Consider the following 27,626-nt stretch of genomic DNA (forward strand, 5'->3'; position numbering starts at 1 on the left):
TCGGATCATGCATTTCACTTAGCGAAGTTAATCTTGGTAGAAGTAGTGCGGAACTTATTGGGTCGCAAGGTGTTGTCTCGAAAGTGAGATGCGGCGCATGATGAGCGAAGAAAGCAGTATCGTTGATGGCTCTTGGGTCATCTCCAGTCTCCGTTGCAGAATCGCGCCGCTACACACTCGCTCGCGAACTCGACTTCGACAACGAAGCTAGTCAGTCACCATCGTTGTCATCTATGGTCAATGCAGCTCCAGGCCTCGGCCGGTAAGAGACATTAATAGCGCGTTTACGGCAACTTCTCGAATGGAGATGTTTTCGATGCGAAGCCGGCTTCGCGAACAAGGACCCGTATTCGTTGCGACGTTTGCTAGCCCGTGACAAAGGGGAAGGTCGTAAACGCATTGTTGCACAGCTCTTGGTAGAACGCAACCTGTTCGTGTGTCAAATACAGAGAATCGACTCCAAGACAACGTGGTTATTGATGGCAGACTCGTGACTGTGGTGACTGGTTCCCAAAACATGGCAACATGTTGAGGAGATAGCAAGACCGTGGCCAAATACAGTGGTGGAGGTTAGGGTTGGCTTTTTTCTTTAACCGGGACGAGAACGTCTTTCTGCAGTGCGGAGTTCAAGTCGAACCATGCAAATGTCCCACTTGCAAGCGTCGTTTTGTTTCTAAACTTAGAGCAGCCACGACAACTTGGGACCCTAAAGTGAACAACTCTAACCGTGCCGTGCAGGCGGTGATATGATCGCGGGATTTTTTCTCCTGGATTGCTGAGTGGTCCATGGTCCGCAATGGCACGATGTCTGCCGCTATTTTTATAAACCTGGCAATCTGGAGTGGTCAATTTCCAGGTCAGCTAGCCACCGAAGTGTGTCCGCAACCGCGGGCTGGGCTTGAATATGGTTATCGCAGGGCTGGTATCGCGCTAGTTGACATTTTGCATATAGGACACTGGGTGCTCGACAATGACTTTCTTGGTTTTCAATTGTTGCTGCCTACAGCCAGTGCTGGGGTTTTCTGGGCGGGCAGCTCGGGCTTTGAAACGAATACGAGTTCCTCAACGTTGTGGTGGGAAGCTCTAGACGGTGGCTGGCGACGGCAGAAGAGGTTCATTTGGCTGGAATAGCTTCACCCCACGTCATGTCTCCCTCCCACTGCCGGAACTTGCCATGATGCGGTCCGGGCTTGGCTGCTGCTGATGGCGTCGACACCTTCATTTTCCTCACCGACAACTCGGGGTTAGGTGTTGATGAGCTATTGAGGGCAATATGGGGCTGAAGAGGGGTTGGAGAAGGCTGATTGGTGAGTGTACCCAACCAACCCACAACCAACGACGCTGAACATTGACTTGACGTTTTCTTTTTGTTAGTTGCACCGTTGAACAAGACTGCATTTGATCCTGCGAGATGATGAGGCAAAAGGCGGAGCGAAGAAAAAGAGCCCCCAAGCCGGTGTAGCAATAGACGTGGTTCATAAGGCTGAGTATGGCGGAACTTACAAGACAGTTCTGGGGTGCTTACAAGATGCTTGGTTAAGGTGACAAGGTGATTACCCATCGCCTATGTAACACGCTGGACCGGATGGGGAATGCCGGGGGAGGGAAGGAGACATGACAGACTTCGTGTCTGCAGAACGGGGAGTGGATGTGCGGTCTGCCCTCTCGTTCGTCCGCTCGTTTGCACCAAAGACATGGGAACGCTGTAATGGTCCTGGCGCCGGAGAAAAGCGGTGGTGGTGGTTGCAAAAACCTCTACTACGTTGCAGGTATGACCTATGCAGATAAGCCGACCTTTTTTTATTCGTTTTCCTGCTTTTTTTTTTTTTTTTTAATGTTTTGTAATAGGCCAACCAGCAAGACCAATGGCATAGATGGGGTAAGTTTTGTCTTTGTCAGCCTGTCAAACCAGACAGTAATTGCCATTTTTGGAAGACAGTCTACACACGGCCTCAACCACTGATTCGTCTTCTAGGTCGTAAGAGAAGGCGTTGGCCAGAAACCACGATGATTTGGGTGCCCAGCCATGACGAGAAGCGTGATGCACAACAACTCAAATTCAGCTGCATGCCCCATCGGAGCAGATCTTGCTTCCTAGTCCCAGACCCAGGACGGCCTAGCTGACACACCACCATCCCCAAAGGGCCGCCCCCTCAATCCCGGGGTGGGAACCCGCGTCGACCACGAGGGCAACTTTTCGCGCACCGAGCACGCCTTTCCCGTCGGTACCGGGTCTTCAATATCGATTTGCCCGCGTTTTTACCTTCTACTTCTTATTCTCCTTGTCCCAGCCCGGGGCGGGGGGTCCCATCTTCAGGTCGCTCACTTACGCACGCTTACTCACGAGCGACGTTCGATGACCTAACCGGCAAGGCCACGCCCCTGATGCTGGTATTTGGAACAAATGCTTACTCCATTTTTGGATCGGGCCTACGATCGTTGCTTCTCGATTCATCCAACTCGCCTCCGGCGTGTGGCTCGTGTGGGCAAGTGAGCTCATGAGAAAGAGGCCAAACCACGCGGGCCGCATCTCCCTTAAACCCATCCCACCTCCATATAAGGAGGGCGGCCAGCAGCGGGCTTCAGCGCGCACCTCCCCGGTCTTCCTCATCATGTCCAGGCACCATTTGCGGAGCACCGCCCGTACCGAAGAGAAAGAGTGTGAGTGAGAGGCACGGGGGAAAGATCATCAACGCGGCTACTTGAGAGAAAGAGAAAAGAAAAAAAAATCAAGACGCGGAAGCCCGTCACCCGTTGCGGAGTTCCACACACGCCACAAGCGGAGAGCCGCAACCGCATCCCGCTACCGCTCCGGACCGGCAACCACCATCCAGCCCAACCCGTCTGTACGGCACCCAAGCGCCTTTCAATTTGGGAGGGGGACAGGCAAGCGGTACAAACGGTCTCTGTGAATTGTTAGTGATTGGGACACAAGCCGAGCTGCAAAAGGGGTAGAGATATCGTGCCAGAAGCCACGCTACTCCACCGTCGTGAGACCGGCCTACTTGCTTGTTTGTTCTGCTTGTTGGCATTGGCGTAAGCTTAATTCTTCCCAACGACTCGGAAACCATACACACATACACACACACACACATACATACACGCACACATATACGCACGTACGCACAAGATACCACACCACATCCGCCCAAGCTGTCTTACACCGTGCCAACAACCCCGTTCGGTACCTTACCAACGGAGCACTTCCAACGAAACGCCTCACACCATCCAAGACGCCCTGCGGGCTCCTGCCCTTTTCCAGCCACCATGTCAGGCCAGTCAAGCTCATCGTCCCCCCTCATCTCAACAAGACGCCGCGCCTGCACGGCCTGTCAGCAGGCAAAGCGACGCTGCGACCAACGGCTGCCTCGCTGCGGTCGTTGCACTCAAAAAGGGTTCGAGGACTGCAACTACCCGTCCCTCGAGGCGGCCGTCGCGGCAGCAGACTTCAACTTCTTCACCGACGTCCTCAGTGGCTCTGCGGCTACACCAGACTCTCTACAGCACATCATGCCCGTTCCCGTCGTTCCCGAGACGGAGAGCTCGTGGTCCATGTTTTACAACAACGCCACGGCGGCGGCGGCAGCCGCGCCGACACCGTCTCCGTCGATACTGCCTCCTCCAAGCAGCGAGTGCATCTCCAGAGACTCGGTTCTCTACTGTAGCGAACAGTTCAGGAGCTACCCCAGGCGCTGGGTGACCCAGAACGGCGTGGCCCCCTTCATCCACCCGGCACTCTACCTCCCCACTACCAACGGCGCAGACGGATTACCGCCCGTTTTGCAGGATTGCTTCTGCGCGTGCGCGGCGTACGCCGCCAAGAACGACGAGAACGCTGCCCTGGTCCTCGGGGTTATCGAAGCGAAAGCCACCGCGCTCCTCTACGTCCCCGAACAGGCGACATGGACCCTGCCCCAGCAGGTCGCCGCGTTACAGGCGTTGGTCATGTACCAGATCATGCGCTGGTTCGATGGCGACATCCGTCAGCGTGTGCTCGCTGACTCCGTGGAGCCCGTGCTCGCCGCGTGGACTTCCGCCTTACAGGCCCGCGTCGGCGCTGCCGTCTTCTCGGCCGAGGAAGCTATGCCCGCCGTCGTCCTTCCGGAACCGTCGCACGTGCCCCCTCAGCAGCAGTCCTCGTCGTCTTCCTCGACTTACCAACATGACCAGGGTTTGTCGCCGGACCACTCGCGCTCTAACACGCCTGGCGGCGGGCGACTCACAAAGGAGGAGCTCAAGGCTTCCTGGCGCCGCTGGCTGATGGCCGAGTCGATCCGACGCGTGCTCGTCATGGCGCACCTCGTGCGTGCCGTGTACGCCACGGCCAAACAGGGCGGAGCATACGGTAAGCTTGGCGGGGGTGGCGGCGGCGGCCCTGGGTCCGGACCGGCAGGACATCACCACGGCGGCGGCGCTGGCGCTGGCGGCGGGCATCATGCCCATCACCACCCGCTAGGGCTTGCGGATATGGGTTTCACGGCACAGGTGAGACTGTGGTCTGCCACTACGGCGGAGCGGTGGAACCGGTCGCGTGAGGGCGAGGCGCCGTGGTGGGTTGGCCGGATGGACTTTTCCGGCCTTCTTGCGCTCGCTGATCCCAGGGACGCCGACGAGTTTACATTCATGCTCGCCGTTGTCTTTCGCGGGAAAGATGCTATTGAAGATTGGATGAACCATGGGCCTAGCGGGATGTAAAAATTACCATTGGCAAAAGGGGGAAAAAAAAAGACGGGAAAAAAAAAAAAAAAGAGTTATAGTGGAAACGGGATCCGAGGAGGAGAAATGCACCAGTGTTTCTCTTTCTTTGTTTTTATTTTTTTTCCTTATGTCTCGAGAACTGCATCAGCCACGACCGGCGTTTAGGTGGGACGGGGGGAGTGTCCTTCTTGCATCATCATCAGCGTTAGCATCTCAGTTGGTTGGGTGCTGGAGGTCAGTAAGAGACATGATTGTCGTTTGTATGATTGGATTCGGGGGGGAAGAGTGGTTGGGGAGTCTTTTTTAATCTTTACCCCCCCTTCTTTCTTTTCTTCTTTTTTTTTTTCCCTTCTTCTTCTTCTCCTCACATCCGTTTTTTTTTCTTTTTTCTATTTCATGTCGTTTGAATATTATTCATACAAGGGGGGTTGTTGGACGAACTTGATATCCAAGGGTCTTTGAAAGATGCATTGCATGGCGGATAGACAGGCACGCGCACCAAATGAGAGTGTTACGGCCGGGAAAACAAAAACATGATAGACGAGACAGCAGGGGATGAATAGATCATGGACGAGTGTTGACCAATCGACTTCAGTTTGATGTGAATGTGAATTCCTGCCGAATACCTAAATCAGGCCTCCACAATCATACACAATTAATGGCATCAGTCTACAACAAAGATCACAGGGTTAAATGTAAAAGGAGGTTCAGTTTGATTGATTCATTAGTCATGATCTATTTCTCTTTGCAGGCAGTGGACTGTAAAGCCAGCCCATGCACGCTCTCTATGTCTTGATTTTCCCCCATTCACGCTCGCCCGTTGGCGGCGGTATTTCCTTTTCATTAAGAACCGAATAGGCACCAAAAGGGGAATCCTTGAGAAAGGAGGCCGCGCCATGCCTCCTCGCCGGCGCAGGTTACGCAGCCAGGCGGGATAATCTCCCTTTCAATCATCCTAGGCGCAAATAATGGCAGGTTTATCACTAGTTATCGTCCGGAGGGCAGAGGCTGGATTTCTCCGTATCCACTACGGTTAGTAGGGAGGACGCCTCAGTCCTTGAATGCTCCGGCTGTGACGAAATTCTGCAGAGCCTTGGTATTGCCCTTTTAAAGCCCAATCATCTAAGGCGGACATGGGCAAGCTCAACAAGTGGCGCTTAGCACATCTTGTACTCGGCACCACCCTCGGCATTACGGGTAGCGTCGTCGGTGAGCAACTTGTAGGCGACCTTGATGTCCAAGTCACGGCGGTTCTTCTCGTTGGGCTTAACCTCCAGGCTAGTCTCAACCTCCTCACCGGCCTGCATGGTAAGAACGTCCTTCAGGTAGAAGACGGTCTGCTTCCAGTGAGTGTACTTGGTGTGAGGGCCAGTAGAGAAACGGATAGGCTTGTGGGCGGCGGTGAAGTCAATGTCAAACCAAGCGACGAGGGCATGGACGAAATCGTCACGGCGAGCCGACAGCTTGAAGTTGGAGCTGAAGGCAAGGTCAGAGACCTGGCACTTGTAGAGGTCCAGGGTCAGGACGGGGGCGGGGTCTGTAACGACGGCCTTCATCTCGACAGTATCGACAAGGGGCTCAGCCAGGGCGGTGGCCTTGAGAGGCGAGTAGTCAAAGCCGTAGACGTTGTCCCAGACTGTGAATCATGGTCAGTGGTTGTTCGGTTTCCGGCAGAGCTCGATTGGCAAACGCAGCGGCCTTTCAAACTTACATCCAATCTTCTCGTCCTTGTAGTCACCATCCTCGATACCGGCAACAAAAATGGTGGCCTTGTCGGGGAAAATAAGACCGTCGGGGTTCAGGTACCTGTCACGGGCGTACAGGACGGTGTCAAGCATGGACTCGTAGAGCAGGAAGTAGCCCATCCACTCTGAGATGATGATGTCGACCTTGGGGAAGGGGAGCTCAACCTCCTCCATCTTGCCCTGGATCAGGGTGATCTTGTCAGACATGCCGTTGACCTTGACGATCTCGCGAGCCTTGAAGATGATGGTGGACATGTCGACACCGATAACGTGCTTAGCGCCGGCCTTGACGGCAAACCTGCAACACAATTTATTGTAAGTCTCAAGGACGAAGGCAAGAGGGATTGTGCAGAGCTGTTTCGAATGTATACGCACATGGACAGAATAGCGGTACCGCAGCCAACATCGAGAACAACCTTGTCCTTGAACAGGTGCTTGTTCTGGACAATGGCGTTCATGTAGGAGCGAGTGCGAACCTCATCTTTCTGGAGGAGGAAAGGAATTAGCGATGAATTCACTCAGATCCCAGCCTTGAAGGAGCAGCTGGCTGATATGTTTGGGGGTGCTGCATACCAACATCTCCTCGTGGATGCCTGTTCCACATTCCCCCAGGTCAGACACAATGTTTCCTTAATCGATCGCATCGCGAGACAGGACTTACCATGATGGTCGTAACTGCACAAACACGAGTTAGCAACATGACCTTGCTTTTTGACCAGCGGATCTTCGACGCTTAGAATGAAAGCTCGACATACCTCTTGAAGTAGTGCTGCTCAGAGTGCGCCATGGCCTTGAGCTTCGCCTCAGCGGCGTCAACCTCCATCTTGTCGCCCGACATTTCGTTATGGCTGTATTGTGGGAGGGGAGAAGAAAATGAGAGGTGGTTTAAAGGTGAGGAGAAGAAAAAGTAGAATAAAACGAGGTGCTTTGGATGATCAGTCGACTATCTGCCGAACTCTGGTCTCCAGATATGGGAAAGATGAAAATTCAGGAGAGAAAGAAACACGGATAGACGCGCGGTGAAGAAGGAAGGGTCGGTCGGCGGGGCTGGGCCTGAATGGGGGACCTTTCACACGATCGGGGACTGGGCCTTACAGAGACTGGAGGGGAAGAGAAAAAAAAAATTAAAACTTGCGCCGCTCATGCCTGTCACCGCCTGTACCCTGTATCAGCCAGTTCCCATACCCCACTATGGGACACATCATGAGTGTTCACAGCTGGCAGACCCTTACTGCCGGCCCGTACTTTGCCACTTATGGATAAAATCAGACCTTCTATTGCACTAGGTCCGATAAGATAGAAGCTCCTACACTATGTTCCCTTGTTCGTTGCCGAGGGGCAATGTTGCTTGTTTATTCCTTGTTACACAAAGACCATACTAGATGAGCTTGCGGCTTGCTTGCTTTTTTTTTTTTTCTTCTCTGAACTGGACTCCAAAGCACGGGGCATGGTCCCGAAAAATAGAAGAAGAAAATTTAACGCCACGCTATGCGATTCAGACACCACGACCCCAGAGACTCCCAAGACCGCTAAACCTAGCACCACCTCTCATGTGGTTCTCTCCACTTAACTCCCAAGATCTCAAAGATCTTTTTCTCGTCCTGGCCCTCAACTAGCTCGCCCTCAGTCAGCTTGACCCGACCAGGGCCCCTCATGACATCCTTGTACAAACCTCTCTGGTTGAGTCGCATTCCCTTCTTCGATGCCAGTAGTCGCATACTCCTGTTGAAGATGTCGTTTCCCGTGAAGTAAATGAGTGCTGCTCCGATTTCTGTTTCCGGAACAAGTAGGAAGTCGACGCGCCTCCAAATTTTCTGATAGTTGTGGTCGTTGATACCCTTGATCTTTGGTAAAACACAGCACCCATGCCATTTACTGCCGTCCGCCTCATCTCTCGAGCTTGCCAGTCTGGCCACCAGAAATTTCTGGGCCTCTAATATCCTGATCAGTTCGTTCAAAAACGATATGAGATCAGATGTAGACCTTGTCCCTTTTTTGGTCACAATAAAATCGACGTCGCCGCTATCATCTGCCCCTCTGCGATAGCTCCCTCCAATGATGATTTGCACGGTGGGATCCAACGTTGCCGCCTCTGCCCTGACAACAGCCCCGAGGAGCTTGACTTCGGCCCGTGGAATTCGAGTATTGAGGTCATCATAATGGTCGATACCAATACGCTGATTGGTTGACAATTTGGCTTTCTCCTTAAGATCATCCAGCGTGCGAAAGCCTTGGGCAATCCAGCGGCCAGCTTGCACACTGCCGACGCCGTATATCTTGAGGAAGCTTTGTAAGACTTCGTCCATGGGCTCGTTTTCGGCATGCTCTAAGCGCTTGAGTCGATTGGTCATGACAACCTCTTCGATCTTGTCCGCAAGCCGCTCGCCAACACCGGGCAGCCGTATAGCCTCTTCAGCTGTCGATATCTTTGTCGATTGACGTTTAAGCTGGGTGATAGCTTTACGATACGCGAGAGGGCGCCATGTATCGTTTGTCCGGGTGTAGTAATCACACATTTGTTGCAATACTTCAATCGTTCTGCTATTCGGGTTCTGCTGATCGCCCTCTCTGCGGCCACCTTTATGACAGACGAACCTGTCTTCCCAGGTCAAATCCTTTCGAGCCTTGGCCTTAGTGACTAATCGCTTACTTCTTCTTCGTTCGTCTCCAGAAACTGCCTCGCTGTCTGATTCTGAACCAACTGGGTCTGCTGAAACTGTTAAATCGTCCTCGTCGTGTTCCAGCGGCAGATCTCTAAACTGCCGCAATTGAGAAATAACTGTTTCCAATTCATCAACAGATGTTGACATCGGTCTCTCTATCGCCGGACCGGGTCCCTCTTGGTTGTTTTCATCGATGAACTGGCTTGGGGGAATGGGTGCAACGTTAGGTTGGCCAGTTGGAGAGGTGTCTCTTATAACAGGAGGTGAACCTGGCGTTGCAATTTTCTCGCTCTGTCTCCCTGAACAATCCTGGCTTCTTGAAGGTGTCCCTGGTGGAGGCGCAAAATCCCATTTCTTCGAATCAGTCTGACGAGCCTTCAGTGGTCGGTCATGAAGAGAGGACGCTGTGGTTTCGGTCTGCTGAACTGCAATAGTAGAGGCTAACACTCGTTGTGGGCATCCAGAGACCTGATACTGATTCTGGGCAGCATTGAGCAATGTCTTAAAGCGAATGCAATCCAGTGGGAATTCCTCATTGACGACAGTATATGTGGATGAACCACCTGTGGAGCTGAGAATCATCTCGATGTTCTTCCAAGCGAGGTTCTTATCGACAATAACATGAGTTGCATCTTGGAGTTCTCGCGCCCAGGTTGCGCCGTACTCCTGCACTTTACGAATCCGAAGTTTCCTTGCGGGCGCAATATCATCGTTTGGAATGAAATAAAATCTTAGCCCACGAAATAGCTGCTGATGCACCGGCAAGAGCTTGATAGCCGGGTCTCTCTTCCTCTTTTTCATGGCGGCGACTGATGGTGAGTGATCCGTCAGGTGAGGCAAAAGGTGCCTTTTGGTGGAGAGCGGCGTGGCCCTGCTTCTTGTAAGTGTAGTCAGAGGCTGAAGAGGCTTCCTTGAAGATGTATCCGGAATCGGGGTATCTTCAATAAAGCTGATGTCGGCGGCAGGAGCGACGTCCCGGTCCTTCCTTCCGGGACCCTTTATCTCGGCAAGTGGGGTCCGTTCAATGACTTCCTTCCGTTTGAGCTCCGTGAGTGGCGCCGGGACCGGAGCTGATGTAGACCCTCGGGAGCTTGTGTTTGATTGTTGGGAGATGACAGGAGACGATAGAGGCTCTGGTGGGCTCATCTCCTGCAACGGCTGGCGAGGTTGCGCCGCGGCTTGGAAGGCCTTCAATTGTTGCCGATGATGCTCTTCAGCTTCCTGGAACTCTTCGTCATCATCTTCACTGTCCAGGTTGCCGATAGCTTCCAGTTGCCGAAAGAAGCGCGCTTTGTCCCTGAGAGGTGTGTCGGTGTTCGCCATCGTGTTTGGAGGTGTTAAAGAGATATGTATGAAACCTTTATCGATGACAGTCGAACTGGACTCATGTCGGTAATGGGTCGCTGCTGCCTAGCGAGGACGTTGGAATGGGGAAAACGCGGAATTCGTCAAGGAGGGCGACGTACACCCAAAGAGGTAGTAAGGGAAGACCTTAGCTTACCTTGAATTTACCATGGCGAGGTGTCACGTCAAGGAAAGGGATGGATGCCTTTATTGACCCATGGATAGAGAAGCTGAATATGGGTGCAGTGCGTGGGGAACAGTGCTGCATTAGTGCTGTGGCTACCTGCAAGTAATCCAATTAAGGCAAGCTCAGCACTGACAGCTCTCCACCGGTAGGGACAAGAGGTAGGTGCGAGCGCGCGATAGGCTATTTTTGAGTAAATTAACTCCGGGTTGCATTCGATGACGCGAATTCTTCAATTCAGCACATGCATGAACCAGCCAGGGGTCTGTGTATATCAAATTTCGCGAGGACATATATTGAAAACATACCAACAGCCTCAGTGGCTTCAAATCCTCCATTGAAGCTACTTGCAATAGCAGTGAGACGGAACTCCATACATGTCCACTTGGGCTTGCGTATCATCAAGCTAGCGCTGAGACACTGGATCTGTTAAAGTAAACAAAGAAACTTCATGTCTGGTCTATATTGCGCCCCCAACTTCGAGCCCAAGAGTCATCATGGGTCTGTCTTTTCTTCAATATGGAATTACAAGTACAGCGGTCAGAAAAGGACTCTGTTATCCTTCGCTTCCCATGGTATCACCGCAAACGAAACCCAAAATACATGTACAAAGTTATCGCTCGTTCCCGCATCGGTCTCCAACGCCCAGCAGTTGCCATGTCGTTATATGTTACAATCGCTCTCGCCTCTTAGGATTAAGTCGGCAGTCGTTATCAGGTTGTCCTAGTTGAGCCAGCGACAGTGCCATTTATAGCTGGTCGTTAACCAAGAGGCTGTGTCGAACTAAGACCTTGACGTCTGATGTCTCCTGGGCAGAGATGTCCCGTCCTGGTCAACTAATGTTATCTGCCCGAATTTTCAGGATGTTTCACTGGGCATGACCAAATTGTGTTGGGTATTGTGAGGAACCAACGAAGTTCCGGGCATCCATCAAGGGAATGCTGTTCTTCTCCATAGGCTGGAAAGAAATCATGTCGTTCGAGTATCGGCTAGCGGCTTCATTGTCCATATCATTCAGCACCTCCCTGGTGAGCTCGACATAGTCGTAGGCAAACTCGCCAATCTCAGCGTCGTCGATGCCCAGAATCTCTGCCTCTTCGGTGGCGCGCAGGCGGAGGCCGGGAATCATGTTCATGATAAATAGGATGATGGTGGTACCGACAAAGGAGTAGGCACCACCGGTAAAAGAATCAGCCAGCTGGTAGCCGAGCTGGATCCAATTTTGGTTGATCCACCCGCCGTCAATAGTTGATATTCCGTCAAGGTGGGCGATGTAGTTAGCAGCAAAAAATGCCGTGCAAATGTTACCGACAAGGCCGCCAACGCCATGGACGGCGAAGATATCGAGAGCATCGTCAATTCCTAGGATAAACTTGAGCTTAGTTGCATAGTTGGAAAAAGCAGCTCCGAGGACGCCGAACGGGACGGCAGCCCAGACGGGGACGTATCCTGTCATGGGTTAGTTGACAAGTTTGGCAGATTGTTGCGAATTGCACATACCCGAGCCTGGTGTAATGGAAACCAAGCCAGCGACAACACCAGAGCAGAATCCGACGGTGGACCACTTGCGCTCCAATCTGTAATCCAGAACGCACCAAGTAATACCACCGACACAAGCCGCTAGGTTCGTAACGACGGCAGCGAGGACAGCGCGCAAGTTGGCAGACAGGGCCGATCCAGCGTTGAAACCGAACCATCCGACCCAGAGGAAAACAGTACCGATGACGATGTGGGTTACGTTGTGCGGTCGGTAGTTGAGCTCGTGTGTGCCATGGCCGCGACGTTTGCCCAGCATCATCGAATACGCCAGAGCCGCTGCGCCGGATGCGATATGCACAGGTGTTCCTCCAGCAAAGTCTAGACCTCCCATCCTGTTCGACCAGCCACTGGGATTCCACGTCCAGCAAGCGATAGGATCGTAGATGACGGTTGCCCAGATAAACATGAATATAACGCAGGGCAGCATGCGACCACGCTCTGCAACAGCACCAGTCGCAAGAGCAACAGTGATGCAAGAGAACATGCCCTGGTAGACAGCAAACAAAAGGTCGGGAAGTCGATCGGAGCCAACTGACGGACGGCCGAGAACGTTTCTGAAACCGAAGTTGGACAAGTCGCCTATGAAAGCGCCGGCAGTATGCGAAAATGTCAGAGAATAGCCCCAGAAGAACCACTGGAAGCTAGTGACGGCAGTGGCCATGACCGAGAGCCAGATGAGAGAGAGGGCAGATTTCCTCCTGGCTAGTCCGGAGTAGAAGAAGCTGTGGCGAATTGCGTCAACTGACAGGTCACGGTCGTTGTTTCTTTTGCGGATTGTAGAGCTTACCCAACCCCTGGAATCATGAGCAGCACAAGAGCCGTCGCCGTGATCATCCATCCAATGTCACCAGTCTACGGGTCGTACTGTCAGCATCGCATTCACGCTGACGTCTGCAAAAGTGACTACGAACAACCTACCTCATACCAAATGTTTAGATCCTCTGTCAAAGAATCTCCTCCTGTAGGGCCGGTGCCATTGTAAGGCACTAAGGGCACATACTCGAGCTCGTTGAGATCGAGGTCGAGAGACGCCATAGTATCCAGTTAGGTAATCTGGGTTCTTATCGCCGATTCGGCAATTGTACAACAGAGGGGACGATTAGAGATATCGTTGGCAGGCCCAGGCCGAAGGCGGGCCAGAATAATTGGCAATTTTCTGTATTAAAAGGCCGGCTGCAGGCTCTAGAATGAGCGAATGCTCGATGAGGAGCGCACAGAACCGTCACGGGTTTGCGGAAAAGACAGCAATGGATGAGACGACATGACGGAGCGGGAACAAGATTGAGCGGGCGCGGGATGCGCGAAGCTTATGAATGTGGATGTCGGGCGGGCGCCCGACACTGTTGCGTTGCGGGCGGCGTAATGAGTAGCCCTGAAAGTGGCGGGCAAGCTAGCGGGACTGTAGGCCTCGCCCGACGGCTTCAGAGGCAAAGAAAGGGTACCAGAAGGTCGCAACATGCTGGGCTGTCCCACGGAGAATCGCCTGGCCGCTGGGTGCCAAGCTTTCCGGACTAGGAACTAGGGGGTGGCCAAAGTTTTCCTGGGGGTTGCAGGTATGGAAGGCCGTGGGAGGCCCCTGTACTGAAGCATGTCACACTCACCATTATCCGTACATGTACCATAGTACCACGGATACAGGGTTCCGATCGAGGCTAATCAGTCGGGAGAGGATGTAGACACGGGGGCGGAGGCTTATCGATGGTTACGTGCCTGGGGTACTTTCATCCAATTGTCCTCGCCCAGGGGATCAGGGTAACGTGCTGCACTCAACATACCAACATGGGTGTGCATTCAGTTGAGTAAAAGAAGAAAAAAGGGAAAGGAAAAAAGAAAAAAAAAAACAGCGTTCTGTGAATGAGGGACAATTTAGTTAACTGAGTGACAGCAAGACCGCCACGGAGGGAACTAGAAGAAGTGGCTGATCAGACGACTTCAAGACATAACAACGGCTTTGATAAGAAGAGACCGACAACCATTTCTGGTTAGCGGCAACGTCTCTTCTACTTCAGTTGCCCAGGACCACTTTTGACTTCATCCAAGCTGTATTTGGACAGGTTGCTCTGTCTCCTCAAGATGGTACTAGTAATTGTCAGCTCCTCGAAATTGCCCGAGTAATTGTCATATTCGTCTCTGATTATCCCCTTGAATGAAAGTCCCCATGGAAAATGCGTGCGCTTCAGTAGTCCCATGTACGCCCTCCCCTGTCGAACAAGGGTCCGAATTACCATACTACTAGAAGATGAATGGGGAAGCAAACCCGCAGTCGTTATCAGGCAGGGGTCCAGCACCGCAGAGATAACGGCCAGTCCTGCTTGCCGTTGATGTCTTTCGGACAGGTCAAAGGTCAAGGCTCGTCACGAACGAATCTCCGTATAGCCCCTTTTCATTCTCAACGTTCGCCAGGCCGTTGTCAATCTGGTCAAGGTAACCATATGGTTCATTGGGCTGGCGCCCTCATGCTAACCATCACTTCTTCTGCTGAACACACAGGACGCCTTAGTCTGAAGTTTTGCACATCTTCATCTTCTAGATCTGGAGCAATTGAGGATATGGCGCCAGACCCCTGGCTATACGGCTTATGATGATGTGGACATGAATCAAAAAGAGCTGCATATTCGATGTTTGGCTTCCTTATCCCACCACCAGCTTCTCGCCGTTTCAGAGATGTCGACTATTGCGTGTGGAGGGACCCAATGATCTAGGGGGTGCAGGAAGGTAAGATTGGACATTACGACTGGCAGGTGTCAGTTGTGACGACTCACCAATGCGTCAATGTACTTGATGCATTCCCGGAGAAAGACCACAACGGGCGGAGGACGAAGTGAGAGCGGGCGCAGGGCAAGTTAGGTCCGGGCATTTGCAGCCATCTGCAAACCCTCCAGGCAGCGGACGAACCCCTATTCGCGGGCGACTGTGTTGCCTTACTGGTCATGCGACGGAGACTTTGTTTTACTCAGTCAGTCTGGGGCGTTGATTGGTAGAAGAGAGTATCCGCACCCACAACGAGACAACGGCAACGACAACGGGAACAAGAAAGTGTATGTAATTCAAAGGGGTTTTCGGAAAGGACGGGATTCAGTACCCGTCCCAGGGCAAGTCTTGGCCAAACACGAGGAGCGTTTATTGCCTGCCGTAAAACAACGGAAGAAGAATAGGCTTTGGGATCTACGTGGCAAGTGTACCGCGTTGTGCATGGCCGTGTTTCTTAAGACGAAAAGCGGCATAGTAGGCCGTCATCTCATGTCCGGCTGAAACGGACGGGATTCTAACAGGCGGTTTTTGCAGCAGGGAGGGCGACTCAGAGGCGATTCAAAGCGTCAACTTTCATGTTGCCTTGCCCAGATAGACTTTGGGAAAAGGTAAGCTTGTGGACCATCTTATCATTATAATGGTAATCTTGCCTCTTGTGGGAAAATGATGACGATGCTGTCCGATGTTATGAACTGGCTGTTCGGCCAAATGATATTATCCCATGTTGTCCCTCCCAAACTTCTACTCACGTCGCCTACCAGAAGCTGTCTGGAACACTGGCCACAAAGACCTATACTGAAATACCTTATTTGAGAAGGCATATATAACTGCTATTGCTGCTACTCCTCCAACAATACTGCCAGCTTATCTACAGCCTATTGCCTGTTGGGGGAGCGAGCAAGGATGGTAGCCACCCCTCCCGCCGCTACCAACCTGATGGGAGACCGAAGGCAACCCTATCTGTAGTACATTCGGCACGGATACGTGGGATACTACGAAAGAACGCAGGGGCACCTGCCGAAGTGGCCGAGCAACTACACTTTGTCATGATAAGCTATGGTGCTCTCATTGGTTGATATGGCCCCAGCCTGACTGTGGTAGGTATCTAAATCTGGACTAGTGGTGCCAAGTGGGGGCAAGGTTCGAAATTCGAACTCTCTTTGCTTCTTCTAAGCCCCTTGTCGCCAACACCGATCTGCTATCCACCCATTCGACATCACTTTTTGTTTTGCCTGCATCTTGGTCAACTTCAAGACAGACACATAAGTCGCGCCATTATCACATGAAGTATTGCAATGCACGACGGTTACAGCGCCCCTACGCCCACTAAGAGTGGTCTCTAACAAAGTCCTACGCGACTGTAACCCATGATGCTTGCAGGAGAAAACAATCCTGGCCTCCTTTAATGGCCCGTTGACCAGCCATGCTTCCACCCATCTTTCTTGCTGGTTAAGGCCCGAATACTCCTGCTATCATACAGACACTTGATTTCCTTAAGAGAAACATATCCTGGCGTGCACGACCTCCATTGATTAAACCATCTCACTAAACCACCAGTGCTTCATCTCTGCCTGCAGGGGTTTCAACTTGTTCTACCACCTAGCCCAATGGAAACATGGACCGCGGGCTGCACCAAGCCTCTCGGCTTTCTGTCTTGAACTCCTATCGTTACCATAGCTGCCCGCTTTCCCTTCCAGAACGGGCTTTTGATCGGTAACTCATGCCCATAGCAGTCAGCATCTCAGGACCCCGGCCAACGAGCGGTGCCTGGTACCTGACTACAGACTACGTGCAGTTGGAACCGCAAACCACTCCATATCGGTACGGCCCCGTCATCCTTGATATTAGAGTAAGCTCTTAGGCCGTGCGCGAGTACTCTTCTGCTTCCCCCACGGCCTACCTTGTCCTCTCACCACGAAGCTTGGGGAAAGTCGGCGTGGGCTCTCATTCTACCATGCTGCCAGGGGTGCCAAGTGGCTCCTCCATATCACATTGCTCAAACTATCTTGTCATTCAATCTGATCCATGTCTATCTGCCTTCTTGGATTAAAGGGGCTTGATCTTATTCAATGAACCATCGCCGAGCTTTTTGTCACGTCATCAAACCGCAGTTCATGATCAACGTCATGGGATCTTCTTGGACAGCCTTCCGAATAGCTTAGCCCTGGCTCTCTGTTCAATTCTAATATTTGCTCACGGTTGGCTTTCGCACAAAGATATTATCAAGCTGCCGTCACAAAGTGCACATCTGTTCCTGGATGCGGCCTCCGGTCAAGATCAACGTTTACTTTACAGATGCAGACACAATCCGGGGCTACAACTAAAGAGAAAAGAGAAGCTTTCTAGCGATGACTTTTCTGCTTGAATCACCTGGAAACTGGTTTGGAGAGTATCTGGAAAACCAAGCAATGTTTCGGCGGTAATTCCTCAACGGGCTACAATGCACCTCAGCAAGAGACGTTGTTGGACAGCCAGAAGTTAAAATTGCACCACATGCGAAGCCTATGCACCACCTGTAACACGTTGTATGGCCCTACATACGGAACGCCGAGAAGTCCCCGGTCACGCTCGCCCCTTGAATCTGTAAACGACAGTGGCAGCACTCGTTTACCGGCATCACTTGTCCCATTCGATCCAGGCTTAAGCAGCTCCCTCCACCTCGTATTGGATGCGTCGCTACTGGCCGCCTCCCTTGTTATCCGCCCATACTAAACCGCGCCTACGCAAGTTCAGGGAGCCTCTTGCGCTGCTGTCTGACAAAGACGCCGATAGAGCAACATGCATTCTGTCCGTCTCAAACTATCAGTCTTTCCGATTTTAGCTGGCTGCCAGTGTTCGAATATCCCTCTTTCGCAACGTTCGGGCGTACCAGACACCGTTCACACCGCAAACGAGCCATCAGGGTTAAGATGAAGATGGCTTTGTATGTCGTCCAAAGCACAGCCATGAGCACAGCGCACCAAGAACCAAAACAACAGCAACACCACTTCCCCTTCCCTTCCATTCTCCCATCAAGACAAGCTAGGCGTGGTCAGCCGAGTATTGCTATTGAACTAAGAAAACACGGCTTCCATCGTCTTCTGCTTAGATTCTGTGTAACAAACAAAGAGAAACCTGCGTGTTCTGCTCAGGCTCAGTCCCTTGACTGGAAAATTAGTACCATGGGGGAAACCACGCTCATCTACGCCGAGCAACGCTTGGTTGTTACTCTCACCCCCAATACCCCGTTCGTCAAAGATGGGAGCAAACAACAAACGGCTTGCGGATGTTTGTAGAATGTTGAAGTATCCTGTCTAACCCCCGTTCGGCTTGATGGACGGAGTAGCTGTCGTTCGGTATGTCTCCAGTCTGATGTTCTGGTTCGGAGCCGGGGTCATGATGCTCAAAATTGCTATGCTTTCTTGGAAACGGGTTGAAATATGGCGTGAATGCCTTGAAAACACCGCGATGAAGCCAACCTTTCTGACCAGGGGAAAATTTTTCTTGACATATGTTGGAGGCCACTGTGACGAATACAAAAATTGGGCCGCATTGGATATCCGAGTGAAACTACATAGCTACCTAAAAACAGAATTATACTTCTCTCCCATGATTCTCCTCGACTGTATATAAGCTCTATCCGACAGTGTACACCACCACATTTTTGACGGGCTCAAGTCCATTTCAGCTTACCAAAGCCCCTCGTGGAAGCAACGCCCAGTGACCACCGCATGAGCACTTCCGTTGCTGTGCCAGGACGAATGTAAAGCCCGGTCTGGAGCCAGAAACATCCTCCATGACAGCCGAGCAACGCACACAACGTCTCCATTGTGGCGCCTTGGCCTCCTCTGCCTCCTTTGCACTTTTGACTGGCGGCCCGACGAGCTCGACACGTTTAAACACGTCGACATATTTCCCGCGAGCCTTCCGCGCCGCAAGCGACCGGCGGTCGTCATCGATTTCGAGGAGATCGAAATCGGCGAAAAAGAGTTTGGAAGGGTCAGCTTGGGCGCGGTAGCTCTTGAGGTCCGCATTGAAGAATTTCGAAAGGACATTGAAGAAGGCTGCCGGAGGCGACGACGCGAGGAGCATGTTGAGCTCGCAATGAATCTGGGCATTTTTAATCTGCGCATCGACGGCTTTGCCGGTCATCTGAGCCCCAGTGGGGTTCTTGTTTGCCAGTGACGCGAGGGATGTCTGGTAGGCGGACCGGATATCGTTGTTGAGGACAGTCAAGAGACGGTCAAACTCCTGTACCTTGACGAGACTGCTCGAGGTGACGCGTTGCATCTTCTGATACGCCTTGTAAAGAACGGTATGTAGGCCCTTTGGGGTCGGGGCGGACGGGTCGTTGGCGTTCGCAATCGCGGCACGGCGTTCGTAGAACTCAATGGCACGATTAGAGAGGATTTCGAGGTGAAGGATACGACGGCAGACAGCCGAGAGGAAGCCGCGTGTGGAGGAGCAGAGGAGAAGATGAAGCGACACATCGGAGCGGGACTGCAGATAAGCGCTCATTTCAGAGAAGCGCTGCGGAGTGAGGTGGGCGAGGAACTGCTCGTCATCAAGAAGGGCAAAAAGAGAGTCGGTGAGCCAAGAGAGCAGATCAAGAGACCATTTTGCGCAGCCCGAGAGAGCATCAACCACCTCGTGCTCATCCAGAGGACTAAGCTTCTCGCGGATGTTGACCGGGGTGTTACTGGCAATCGTGATTAGGATGACGACGTTGCGGGCATTGAGGGCCAGCATAGCAAATTTGCCGCCGAAAGACCGCGGTTGGAACATGCCCTTGTATCCGAGGTGGTTGAGGATACTTAGGCACATCTGAAGTGAGCTGTTCCTCACGAGACTGTCGTGGTGAGTATCCTCGGAATAGTCCACCGGGATCTTAAGCATACGGACAATCTCATTGATCCAGTCAAATGTAAATCCTGCATGGGTTAGCCAGTTGCGTGTAGGCAACGTGAGATTGACATACGCTTCTTGTCTGCATAAGGCCGGGCAACAGCCAAAATATCATCGTGATTGATATTGTTAAATGCTGCTGTTGATGCGGCGACGGTGAGACCTGCCAGCACTGCAGAATATTGCGCTATACTGCATTAGCTTGATGTTGTCCAGTAGATTTTGAATAGGTTCAAATACCATCTTGATTAGAGTTGCCGATGTCACCCAAGGGGTAGTGCAGTTTACTCCATTTGACTTTACCACTGTCTAGTATTTTGACCAGGGAACAGTTGGTAGGAGAAAAAGCCATTTGCAAGCCTACATGCGCTGATAAGTCGGAGTCGCGGACATATGTGACTAGGTCAAACTTACATGGAGAATCATCCTGGAAGGTGAAGCCCACTTGGTTAAGGGTCATAACTCTATCAAGATTTATATCGTTGTATATCTCTTGCATTGTGAACCTGTCGCGGTATTCTACTGAGCCGTCGCTGAAGGCTAGGCAGATTACTCTGCCGTACTGGAGGGTCTGAACCCCAATGATTATCTTGTTGATAACAACAGGGTCATATTTCTTGAGGCGGGATGTGGGCTGAAGTCAAGTTAGACATCAACAGCAGTTGTTCTGACACAAATTGCTTTACTTACTGTTGGGGCTGAACCTGTGCTGTTCCTTCGACTTCCTAGCTGCTCAAATGCGGGATGAAGGCTTTGGGGCTGATCGTTGATAACTTCCCACTTATCGATAATACTTTGCGTTTCTTGGTAGGGGGTATTCGGTGTTGGTAAATATGTGCGTACAGCAAGTATGACGAGCGGTGCCCATCCCTGGCCCGTAAGATCCATGGTCGATGGCAGGATCTCAAGATGACTTATCTGGGTCATGGCAGAGTCGGTTGGTGATACGGTCGGCCCGTTAGGCAGCCAGCTGGAGATTGCAACGTGCTTTTCTTGCATAGTTGGGTTCAGAGATTGGCTTCCTGGTGGAGGCTTGTTGTCGGATTGAGACTGTGGTAGGCCCCAGTGTATGCCAACTCGTACAACCTTTAGCTGCTTAGACGCAGTAGCCAGGACAACCCATAGGGAACCTATTCCATGTCAGTAAGAATCACACAAGTAATACAGGATCACTGACTTTTGTCGCTATGAAGTGCGGCATGTGTGATCAAATCATCAGATGAGTTAATACTCTCAAGTTCTAGGCTAGTCTCCTCAATCTTGTTGTTGTTCTGGGCCCAGAACATCTTTAAATTACCACTTGCCGTCACGCAGAGCAGAGCACTTTTGGATGGGTTGGGATGCCAAGGGCCGTAAGCATGAACAAAGGAGCTCTCGTAACGATATGAATTGCCATCCTTTACAGCTGGCCCATGGCAAACATAATACTACATAAGAGGTTAGTCGCCGATATAAGGTAGCACTTGGGAATACGTACCTGTTTACTTTGGGGGGCCAGTGATAGCCAGTAGCAACCAACAACGGCTTGAAGATCGTCACCCGGCTCATGATCCCACTTTCGCGTCGCGAAAGGCCGATTAAGGTTGATTGAGTAAGTTAGTATGGATACCCTGCCGGCCGCATCGATAACGGCAAGCTCAGGACTAGCAGTCGAAGCCCAGGCAAGGTGGACTATAGGGCTAGATGGATTCGTGCTAATAAGCTCGATCTTTGTTGGCTCACTGAGACCCCAATCGCCATCATCGGGGTGAGAACGAAGAAACCTCGTTTCCAGGTGTCTTCCATCCGGAGAAACGGAGGCGATCGCTCCTGATCTTGACCATGCTACTCCCCTGTGAGCTGTGTGAGAAGAAAGATCAATAATGATGGGACTAGGACTGGATTCTCACTGGCAACAACCACGTGTTCGCAGCTCATCTATCCTCTGGCGCAGCTGCTTTGTAGGCGGGCGAGCGGCTTGAAGAGAGAGGCCGACGCCATCGCCGAATAGGTCATCGACGTCGAGCTGGTCAACCTGCATAGCACCATTCATGCCGTTCTCGAGCATGAGCGGCATCTTTGCTTCAGTCATGGGTGCTACTACTCTAGAGCTTGGCGTTTACGATTGCTCGTGCGTATTCAATGTCGCTAACCAAGATAGTAGGAAGTCGAGGCTGCAAGGCTGAGTTAAGGCAACGACTCTGTAAGTCGGTGGAAGCTCATCTTCCACGCAAACTACAGGAATATTTCAGTGCCATACGATGTACTACCGATAATTTTGTCAATAAAAGGTTGAGACTACAGATTGAAAGGATGTCGTTCTGTGCGGTGACTTTGGGTCAAGCCTTGAGAGACTGGTGGATGAAGTCGTGTGGCTAGAGAATGGAAGATGCACGTTAGCAATTAGCTATTTGAAGGTGCCAAGGCTGGACCAATGAGACCAATGATCTATGTGGGAAACCCCACCTAAGATCCTTACCTCAGCCTCAAGTTCTCCCATGGGTGGAAAAGGGGAGGAGTGGAGACGTGTTCAGCCCCAAAGAGCCTACCTGAGCCAACCAAACTAGTTCTGTGAACAGATCAAGCCACAATGAGGCTGAAATCCGGACTCAATGCCCTGAAGTGATGTGCATTGCGGCAGTCTACCCAATCTCAACGCCGTGGGGAAAAAAAAACGACCCGTGACGTCCGTCCAATGATCCCTGCAGGAAAGGGCCGGGCCCCCATCGATTGTGACAGGGAACACCGACAGACGTGAACAGGAGACAGGGCATAGCAAGTCGGGGTCAAGCAATGTTTCCGAGCAACGGGCGTCCACCCCGTCCGGGTTACCCGCCCAGTGGGTGCGGTGTGCGGCGTGGTGTAGCAAGTACTGCTGCGCTTTGTGTTGTGACTTTTCTTGCGTCCGCGACTCGGCCATGTTTCAGCCGACCATCATGGCCGTTGAAATTTGTAGAAAATTTAGGAGACAAGAAGCATATTTTCATCTGGATCACTCCTCCGCGTCAAGTGAAATTTCTTACAAAAGAAGAAAAAGAAGAAAAAAAACCCCAAAAAAACAACTTTTGCGAAAGGATTTGCTAGACCGATGTGCGTATCATTATCGGTTTTCAGTGCGTCAGGGGATGACGTAGGGTTGATCAACTCTGTTGTGGTCTTTGTTGTGCGCGACAGCTATCCAGCGCGACGCCCTCACTCAATTGACGTGATGAAAACTCTGAAAGTGGTTGTCGATAAGCACAATTGAGGTACAAGGACGTTGAAACTATTGGGTCCGGGTTGTTGTGTCATTGGCTGCAGCTCACTGCTGGATCGACAGGTCACTTGCGACCGTCCACAATCACTGAAAACAAGGCGCTGCTATCAGCTGATTCCAACTGGCGATTCTTGACGGCGCTCTTTCTTCCACCTGTGGTTTGCTTCCTGGGTAGTGAAAAGTGTAAATGAAAAAAACCAAAGCTAAAAAAAAACTGTGTTACGCGGAGATTATAACAATATCACGCATCGCATTTACGAGGTAGTTGCAGGGTGTCCTTGACATTTTGATTATAGGCATCGAAAGATGGCTTAGAAGAATGCCTGCGCAAGGGAAAAGGCATCACCTATCTCTGGGCATTAGCCGAGTCATTCTTGTTGACGACGAGGAATAAACAGCGGGGTTGACCGTCATCGCTGGATGTCGCATGATTTAGAGGACAGGGCAATGTGAAAGAGAGTCGAAGGAAGAGGGACGGGACAACAACAAGAGGGGGAAGCCGAAGGGGGATGTTAACACAAAGGTAAGGCAAGGTGCATGAGGCAATGTACCCCTCCTGCAGATCGCCGCAGAACAGTACCGCAATCAAACCACAACCAGTGGAGCAAATTGTTAGAGAGCCCAGCCAGCACCTCCATCAGAGAAAGGCGGAAGGAAGGGTTTGGCTTGAACGACGGGGACCCAATGGGAAATTAAGCGACACTTTGGCGGCCGGAACCAAAACAAGAGCCAACCAAGAGCACCGAACCCAGAAGAGCCAGACTCAACAGCGCGCACTAGCCACCGCACTGCATCTTACGTAGTACGGGGTACTTCCTGCCAGCCCGCATTCTGATCTTTGCTGCCGCGCCGCCGCCGGCTCTTGACTGAATCTGATGGTCGGCCTTGTCCCCCTTCCCTTCGCTCCCCCGTCTCTCCTCTCCTCTTGATTACCTTGTTATTGACGGCTGTCTCGTCTCGCTACCTAACTTTGTGTTCCAAGTCACGTCCGCCCCCCCTCCCGCCATCCACGTCCCTCCCCTTCGTCCCCCTTCCGCGCCCCATCCATGTTCTGCTGCATGTGGTACGCATAGGTACTTGTTAAGGTACCCTCGCCCGGTTCCTCTCTCCACATCTGTCTTTCTTCAACGACACTTCTCGCCTGCCGTCCGTTGAACAACGAAAACCCTTTCAAACCACCTTCGGAGAAAGGATCGCACAGCCCTCTAAAGCCCGGACAATCGCCATGGTATAGAACATTCTTGCTCATGGTTTTTCGCACTTTCCTCGCCCGTTTTCTTCCCTCCTTTCCCTTGTCCCCGACCGCCGACGTCGAAATGGACGCACCGCCTTCTCCTTCAAATATGGACGTCGACGCGCACCAGCACACCTCATCTCCCTCAGATTCGCCCCTCTCCTCACCCCTTTCCGTGCTGTCCAAGTCTCCTTCGATACCTTCGTCTCCCGAAGTTGATATGGACGCGTCAAAACGATATCCGTCTCCGACCTCTTCCATGCCTTCGGGCGCACAGTCACCTGTAAAGCTAGAAGCTACCGACGACTCCTTGCCCGCCATCAAGCTTGACGACCCTGCCGACTCTATCAATGTTAACTCTAGCGACGTCAACGAAGGGCAGCCGCCTCGAAAGCGGCGCAAGATCACACCTCCCAAGGAGCGCACTACCGAACACCTTGATTTAGACAGTTGTGACGTGAACGACGAAAAATTAGCGCGTCTGGTCTCTGCACTCAAGAAAAGGAAGAAAATTGTTGTCATCGCTGGTGCTGGCATCTCGGTTTCTGCAGGCATCCCGGATTTCCGCTCCAAAAAAGGCCTCTTCGCGACATTACCCAATGACCACAAGATGAAGGGCTCGGGCAAGCACCTTTTTGACGCGTCCGTTTACAAGCACGACTCCTCCACCGAGAAATTTCACAAGATGATTTGCGACTTGTCTACTATGGTCAAAGCCGCCAAGCCAACGCCCTTTCATCACCTGCTTGCTTCCCTCGCTCATGAGAAGCGGTTACTCAGACTCTACAGTCAAAATGTTGACTGTATCGATACAAACTTGGGACCGCTGAAGACAGCTGTTCCCCTTAATATTAAAGGACCCTGGCCTACGACCATTCAGTTACATGGGAGTGTCGAGCACATGGTTTGCTCAAAATGTACCGACATTAAACCTTTGGAAACAGAGCTTTTCGTGGGTCACGAGGCTCCACTATGTGAGGAGTGCAAGACTATTGATGAACTCCGAACTCAGTTTGAGCAAAGACGCAGCCACGGTATTGGACGCCTGCGCCCCAGAATGGTTCTCTATAACGAATTCAATCCCGATGAAGAGGCAATTGGAAAAGTCTCAAGCGTGGATCTAAAGTCGCGTCCAGATGCGGTCATTGTTGTCGGCACTAGCTTGAAGATTCCCGGCGTTAGGCGACTCGTCAAGGAATTGTGTCAGGTGACCCGTAGTCGCAGGGATGGCTTTACTGCATGGATCAACGTCGATTCCGAACCACAACACAACGATTTCAAAGACTGCTGGGACTTGGTAGTACGTGGGAAGTGCGATGATGTCGCTCATTGGGTCGGCTTGCCCCGGTTTGATGAGCCTGCGTGTGAAGGCAACCCGTACCTCAGTGAAGAGGACGAACTACAGCGCAAGGCCAGGCTTCTTAGGGATAATCTCGAGGTGGCGCTCACTTCCCCCACACCTGGATCACCTGGCAAATCCGAGTCGGCTACTGTGCCAGAGACGAAGAAACGCAAACTTGTCGACCCAGTTCAGAGTATCCCAACTCCGACGGCGAGTCCCAAAATCAAGGCTGCCGAGGCTGGAAAGAAGGCTGCTAAGCCCAAGCAAAGTAAGCTTTCATTTGGTGGTCAGCATGTCGCTTCAGAGAGCGACGCGCCAGCCAAGAAGGCCAAGAAGACGGCAGCCAAGAAGCCTCGCAAGCCCAACGCAAAGAAATCCGCCGAGCCTCCGAAAAATGCACTCAGCCAGACATTCAAGACTCAGAAGAACCGAGAACTTGCCGACATGCCCCAGGAGACTCTTGCTGGCAAGTTGGACAACCAGCACTACAAATACGTCGAAGAGAAACCCAGTTTGCTCCCGCCTTTGAGACCTGAATCTCAAAAACCGGCCCAAAACATATATTATCCACAAAAACCGGCGGCCGAACCTTTTCAAGACGATTGCGCGCTACCAGCAAAGCTTCCAGGGAACATCTCGCGTCCCTCACTGACAGAGCGGCCCAAGTCTTCAGCCGGCATAACGTTGCAAAGCGTCAAAAACTCTGTACGCCCAGCAACACCTAAACATGAGCGAAGGAAATCTGCCGATACGATCTCACCCCAATCTGTTCCTAGGGGTATGGAAGGGCTGATGGATTGAAAACGAAACAGTGGGATTGTTATGGTTGTCACGTGATGAGCATTCGTGCTTGTTGTTTTAGTACGTATAGAAGGCATCGTCATGCTGGTACCGAAGAGTTCGGGCCGCATGTATCGGCCATTGGGATGTTGTTGTTTTACGAAAGGAGTTGCTATGGGTCATTATTATGTCTTTTCTTGCCATGTACATACCAACCGCCCTCGGTACATAGGAGCGTCGGCGACTGATCGGCTTCACGTTATCATTACACAGTGGGGGCAGGGCAAGCGAGGGCTTCTTCGTGCGAGTGAACCGCACAAAAACTCTGTTCTGAAAGAGGCACAGCAGACGGAATCAAAGCTACAGGCGTCCTAGGAAGATATGAAATGAGCTGCATCAATAATATACCACTTGACCAGACACTTACAGCTATACATCTTGTACCTCTCGATATGACTTGCCTGCTTTCTCTACAGCGTAATTGGACCTAAGGCGACGATACTATGGTGAAGGCTGACAGGCGTGCCCGTCAAAGCACTGGGCAGTCAGACTGGTAAGGGTGCCTCCGCGGGTTACACCGTCAACAACCAGCCGTCTCCCTCCTCCGCCCACAACCGTAAACTTCTTTCAGCCATGGCCTCAGGCGACCACCAGTAACAAAAAACGCAGGCCCTCTTCCCCACCCCTCACCCCCCCTCCCCGCCCAAATGGACTTCAATACCTCCAGGGGATCGAGACGTGCCACTTTCACGGTGCCTGTTTGTTTACATTTATTGACTCATTGAATGTTTGCAGAACGGTATATATGCCGCATTCTCTTTGTGTGATGCGTCTCGCTATAAATGGATATCTTTTTTTTCCACACCGTACACCATTGTAGTCTGCGGATGCACATCTGGGTCACTAATCAGGCCTATTGTCGGCCACTAAAATACGTAGACACAGACAGATTCCCCCTTCTCCTTTTTTTTTGGGTGACCTCTCTCCCAAGACCTCCTCGATGTTTGTAAATACTGCAACAATAACGACGGAAGGTCCCTCAGAGGCGCGGCAGGTCGGAATGGGCTACTTGCCAATCCCCGTTTTGACGTTGGGCCTTACCGACGGGAAAGCTGTGACGGGTGGGCACAGGTCCACGTCGGCGGACTAGAACAGGGCTGACAAGGCTGCAGCACTCAAAACACAGACAAGGACCACGTCATGTGACCCAGACCTCGACGCCTTGTT

General features: G+C 51.9%; 6 protein-coding genes across 6 annotated transcripts; 2 read left to right on the top strand and 4 right to left on the bottom strand.

Annotated features, from left to right (window-relative positions):
* Nucleotides 1-3,267: 3,267 nt before the first annotated feature.
* Nucleotides 3,268-4,695, top strand: CTRU02_208777 (uncharacterized protein; the record flags this gene model as incomplete). The annotated part of the gene is made up of 1 exon (XM_036724807.1): nucleotides 3,268-4,695. The coding sequence occupies one exon, from the start codon at nucleotides 3,268-3,270 to the stop codon at nucleotides 4,693-4,695; it is 1,428 nt and encodes a 475-aa protein (XP_036583439.1).
* A 1,160-nt stretch (nucleotides 4,696-5,855) lies between these two features.
* On the bottom strand, nucleotides 5,856-7,266 carry CTRU02_208778 (hnrnp arginine n-methyltransferase; the record flags this gene model as incomplete). Its single annotated transcript, XM_036724806.2, has 6 exons — nucleotides 5,856-6,334; nucleotides 6,410-6,741; nucleotides 6,819-6,928; nucleotides 7,017-7,036; nucleotides 7,105-7,175; nucleotides 7,199-7,266. The coding sequence occupies 6 exons, from the start codon at nucleotides 7,264-7,266 to the stop codon at nucleotides 5,856-5,858; spliced, it is 1,080 nt and encodes a 359-aa protein (XP_036583438.2).
* A 712-nt stretch (nucleotides 7,267-7,978) lies between these two features.
* On the bottom strand, nucleotides 7,979-10,429 carry CTRU02_208779 (DNA polymerase; the record flags this gene model as incomplete). Its single annotated transcript, XM_036724805.1, has 1 exon — nucleotides 7,979-10,429. The coding sequence occupies one exon, from the start codon at nucleotides 10,427-10,429 to the stop codon at nucleotides 7,979-7,981; it is 2,451 nt and encodes an 816-aa protein (XP_036583437.1).
* Nucleotides 10,430-11,502: 1,073 nt separating this feature from the next.
* On the bottom strand, nucleotides 11,503-13,208 carry CTRU02_208780 (ammonium transporter; the record flags this gene model as incomplete). Its single annotated transcript, XM_036724804.1, has 4 exons — nucleotides 11,503-12,083; nucleotides 12,135-12,895; nucleotides 12,961-13,025; nucleotides 13,092-13,208. 4 exons carry the CDS (start codon nucleotides 13,206-13,208, stop codon nucleotides 11,503-11,505), a joined length of 1,524 nt encoding a protein of 507 aa, XP_036583436.1.
* A 5,379-nt stretch (nucleotides 13,209-18,587) lies between these two features.
* On the bottom strand, nucleotides 18,588-21,879 carry CTRU02_208781 (mediator of rna polymerase ii transcription subunit 16; the record flags this gene model as incomplete). Its single annotated transcript, XM_036724803.1, has 8 exons — nucleotides 18,588-19,834; nucleotides 19,882-19,995; nucleotides 20,049-20,168; nucleotides 20,223-20,442; nucleotides 20,499-20,938; nucleotides 20,986-21,235; nucleotides 21,286-21,640; nucleotides 21,698-21,879. 8 exons carry the CDS (start codon nucleotides 21,877-21,879, stop codon nucleotides 18,588-18,590), a joined length of 2,928 nt encoding a protein of 975 aa, XP_036583435.1.
* A 2,411-nt stretch (nucleotides 21,880-24,290) lies between these two features.
* Nucleotides 24,291-26,420, top strand: CTRU02_208782 (nad-dependent histone deacetylase sir2; the record flags this gene model as incomplete). The annotated part of the gene is made up of 1 exon (XM_036724802.1): nucleotides 24,291-26,420. The coding sequence occupies one exon, from the start codon at nucleotides 24,291-24,293 to the stop codon at nucleotides 26,418-26,420; it is 2,130 nt and encodes a 709-aa protein (XP_036583434.1).
* Nucleotides 26,421-27,626: the final 1,206 nt, after the last annotated feature.

The sequence above is a fragment of the Colletotrichum truncatum genome (genome assembly GCF_014235925.2).
Source record: "Colletotrichum truncatum strain CMES1059 chromosome Unknown Contig_0005, whole genome shotgun sequence".
NCBI classification, from domain to species: Eukaryota; Fungi; Ascomycota; class Sordariomycetes; order Glomerellales; family Glomerellaceae; genus Colletotrichum; species Colletotrichum truncatum.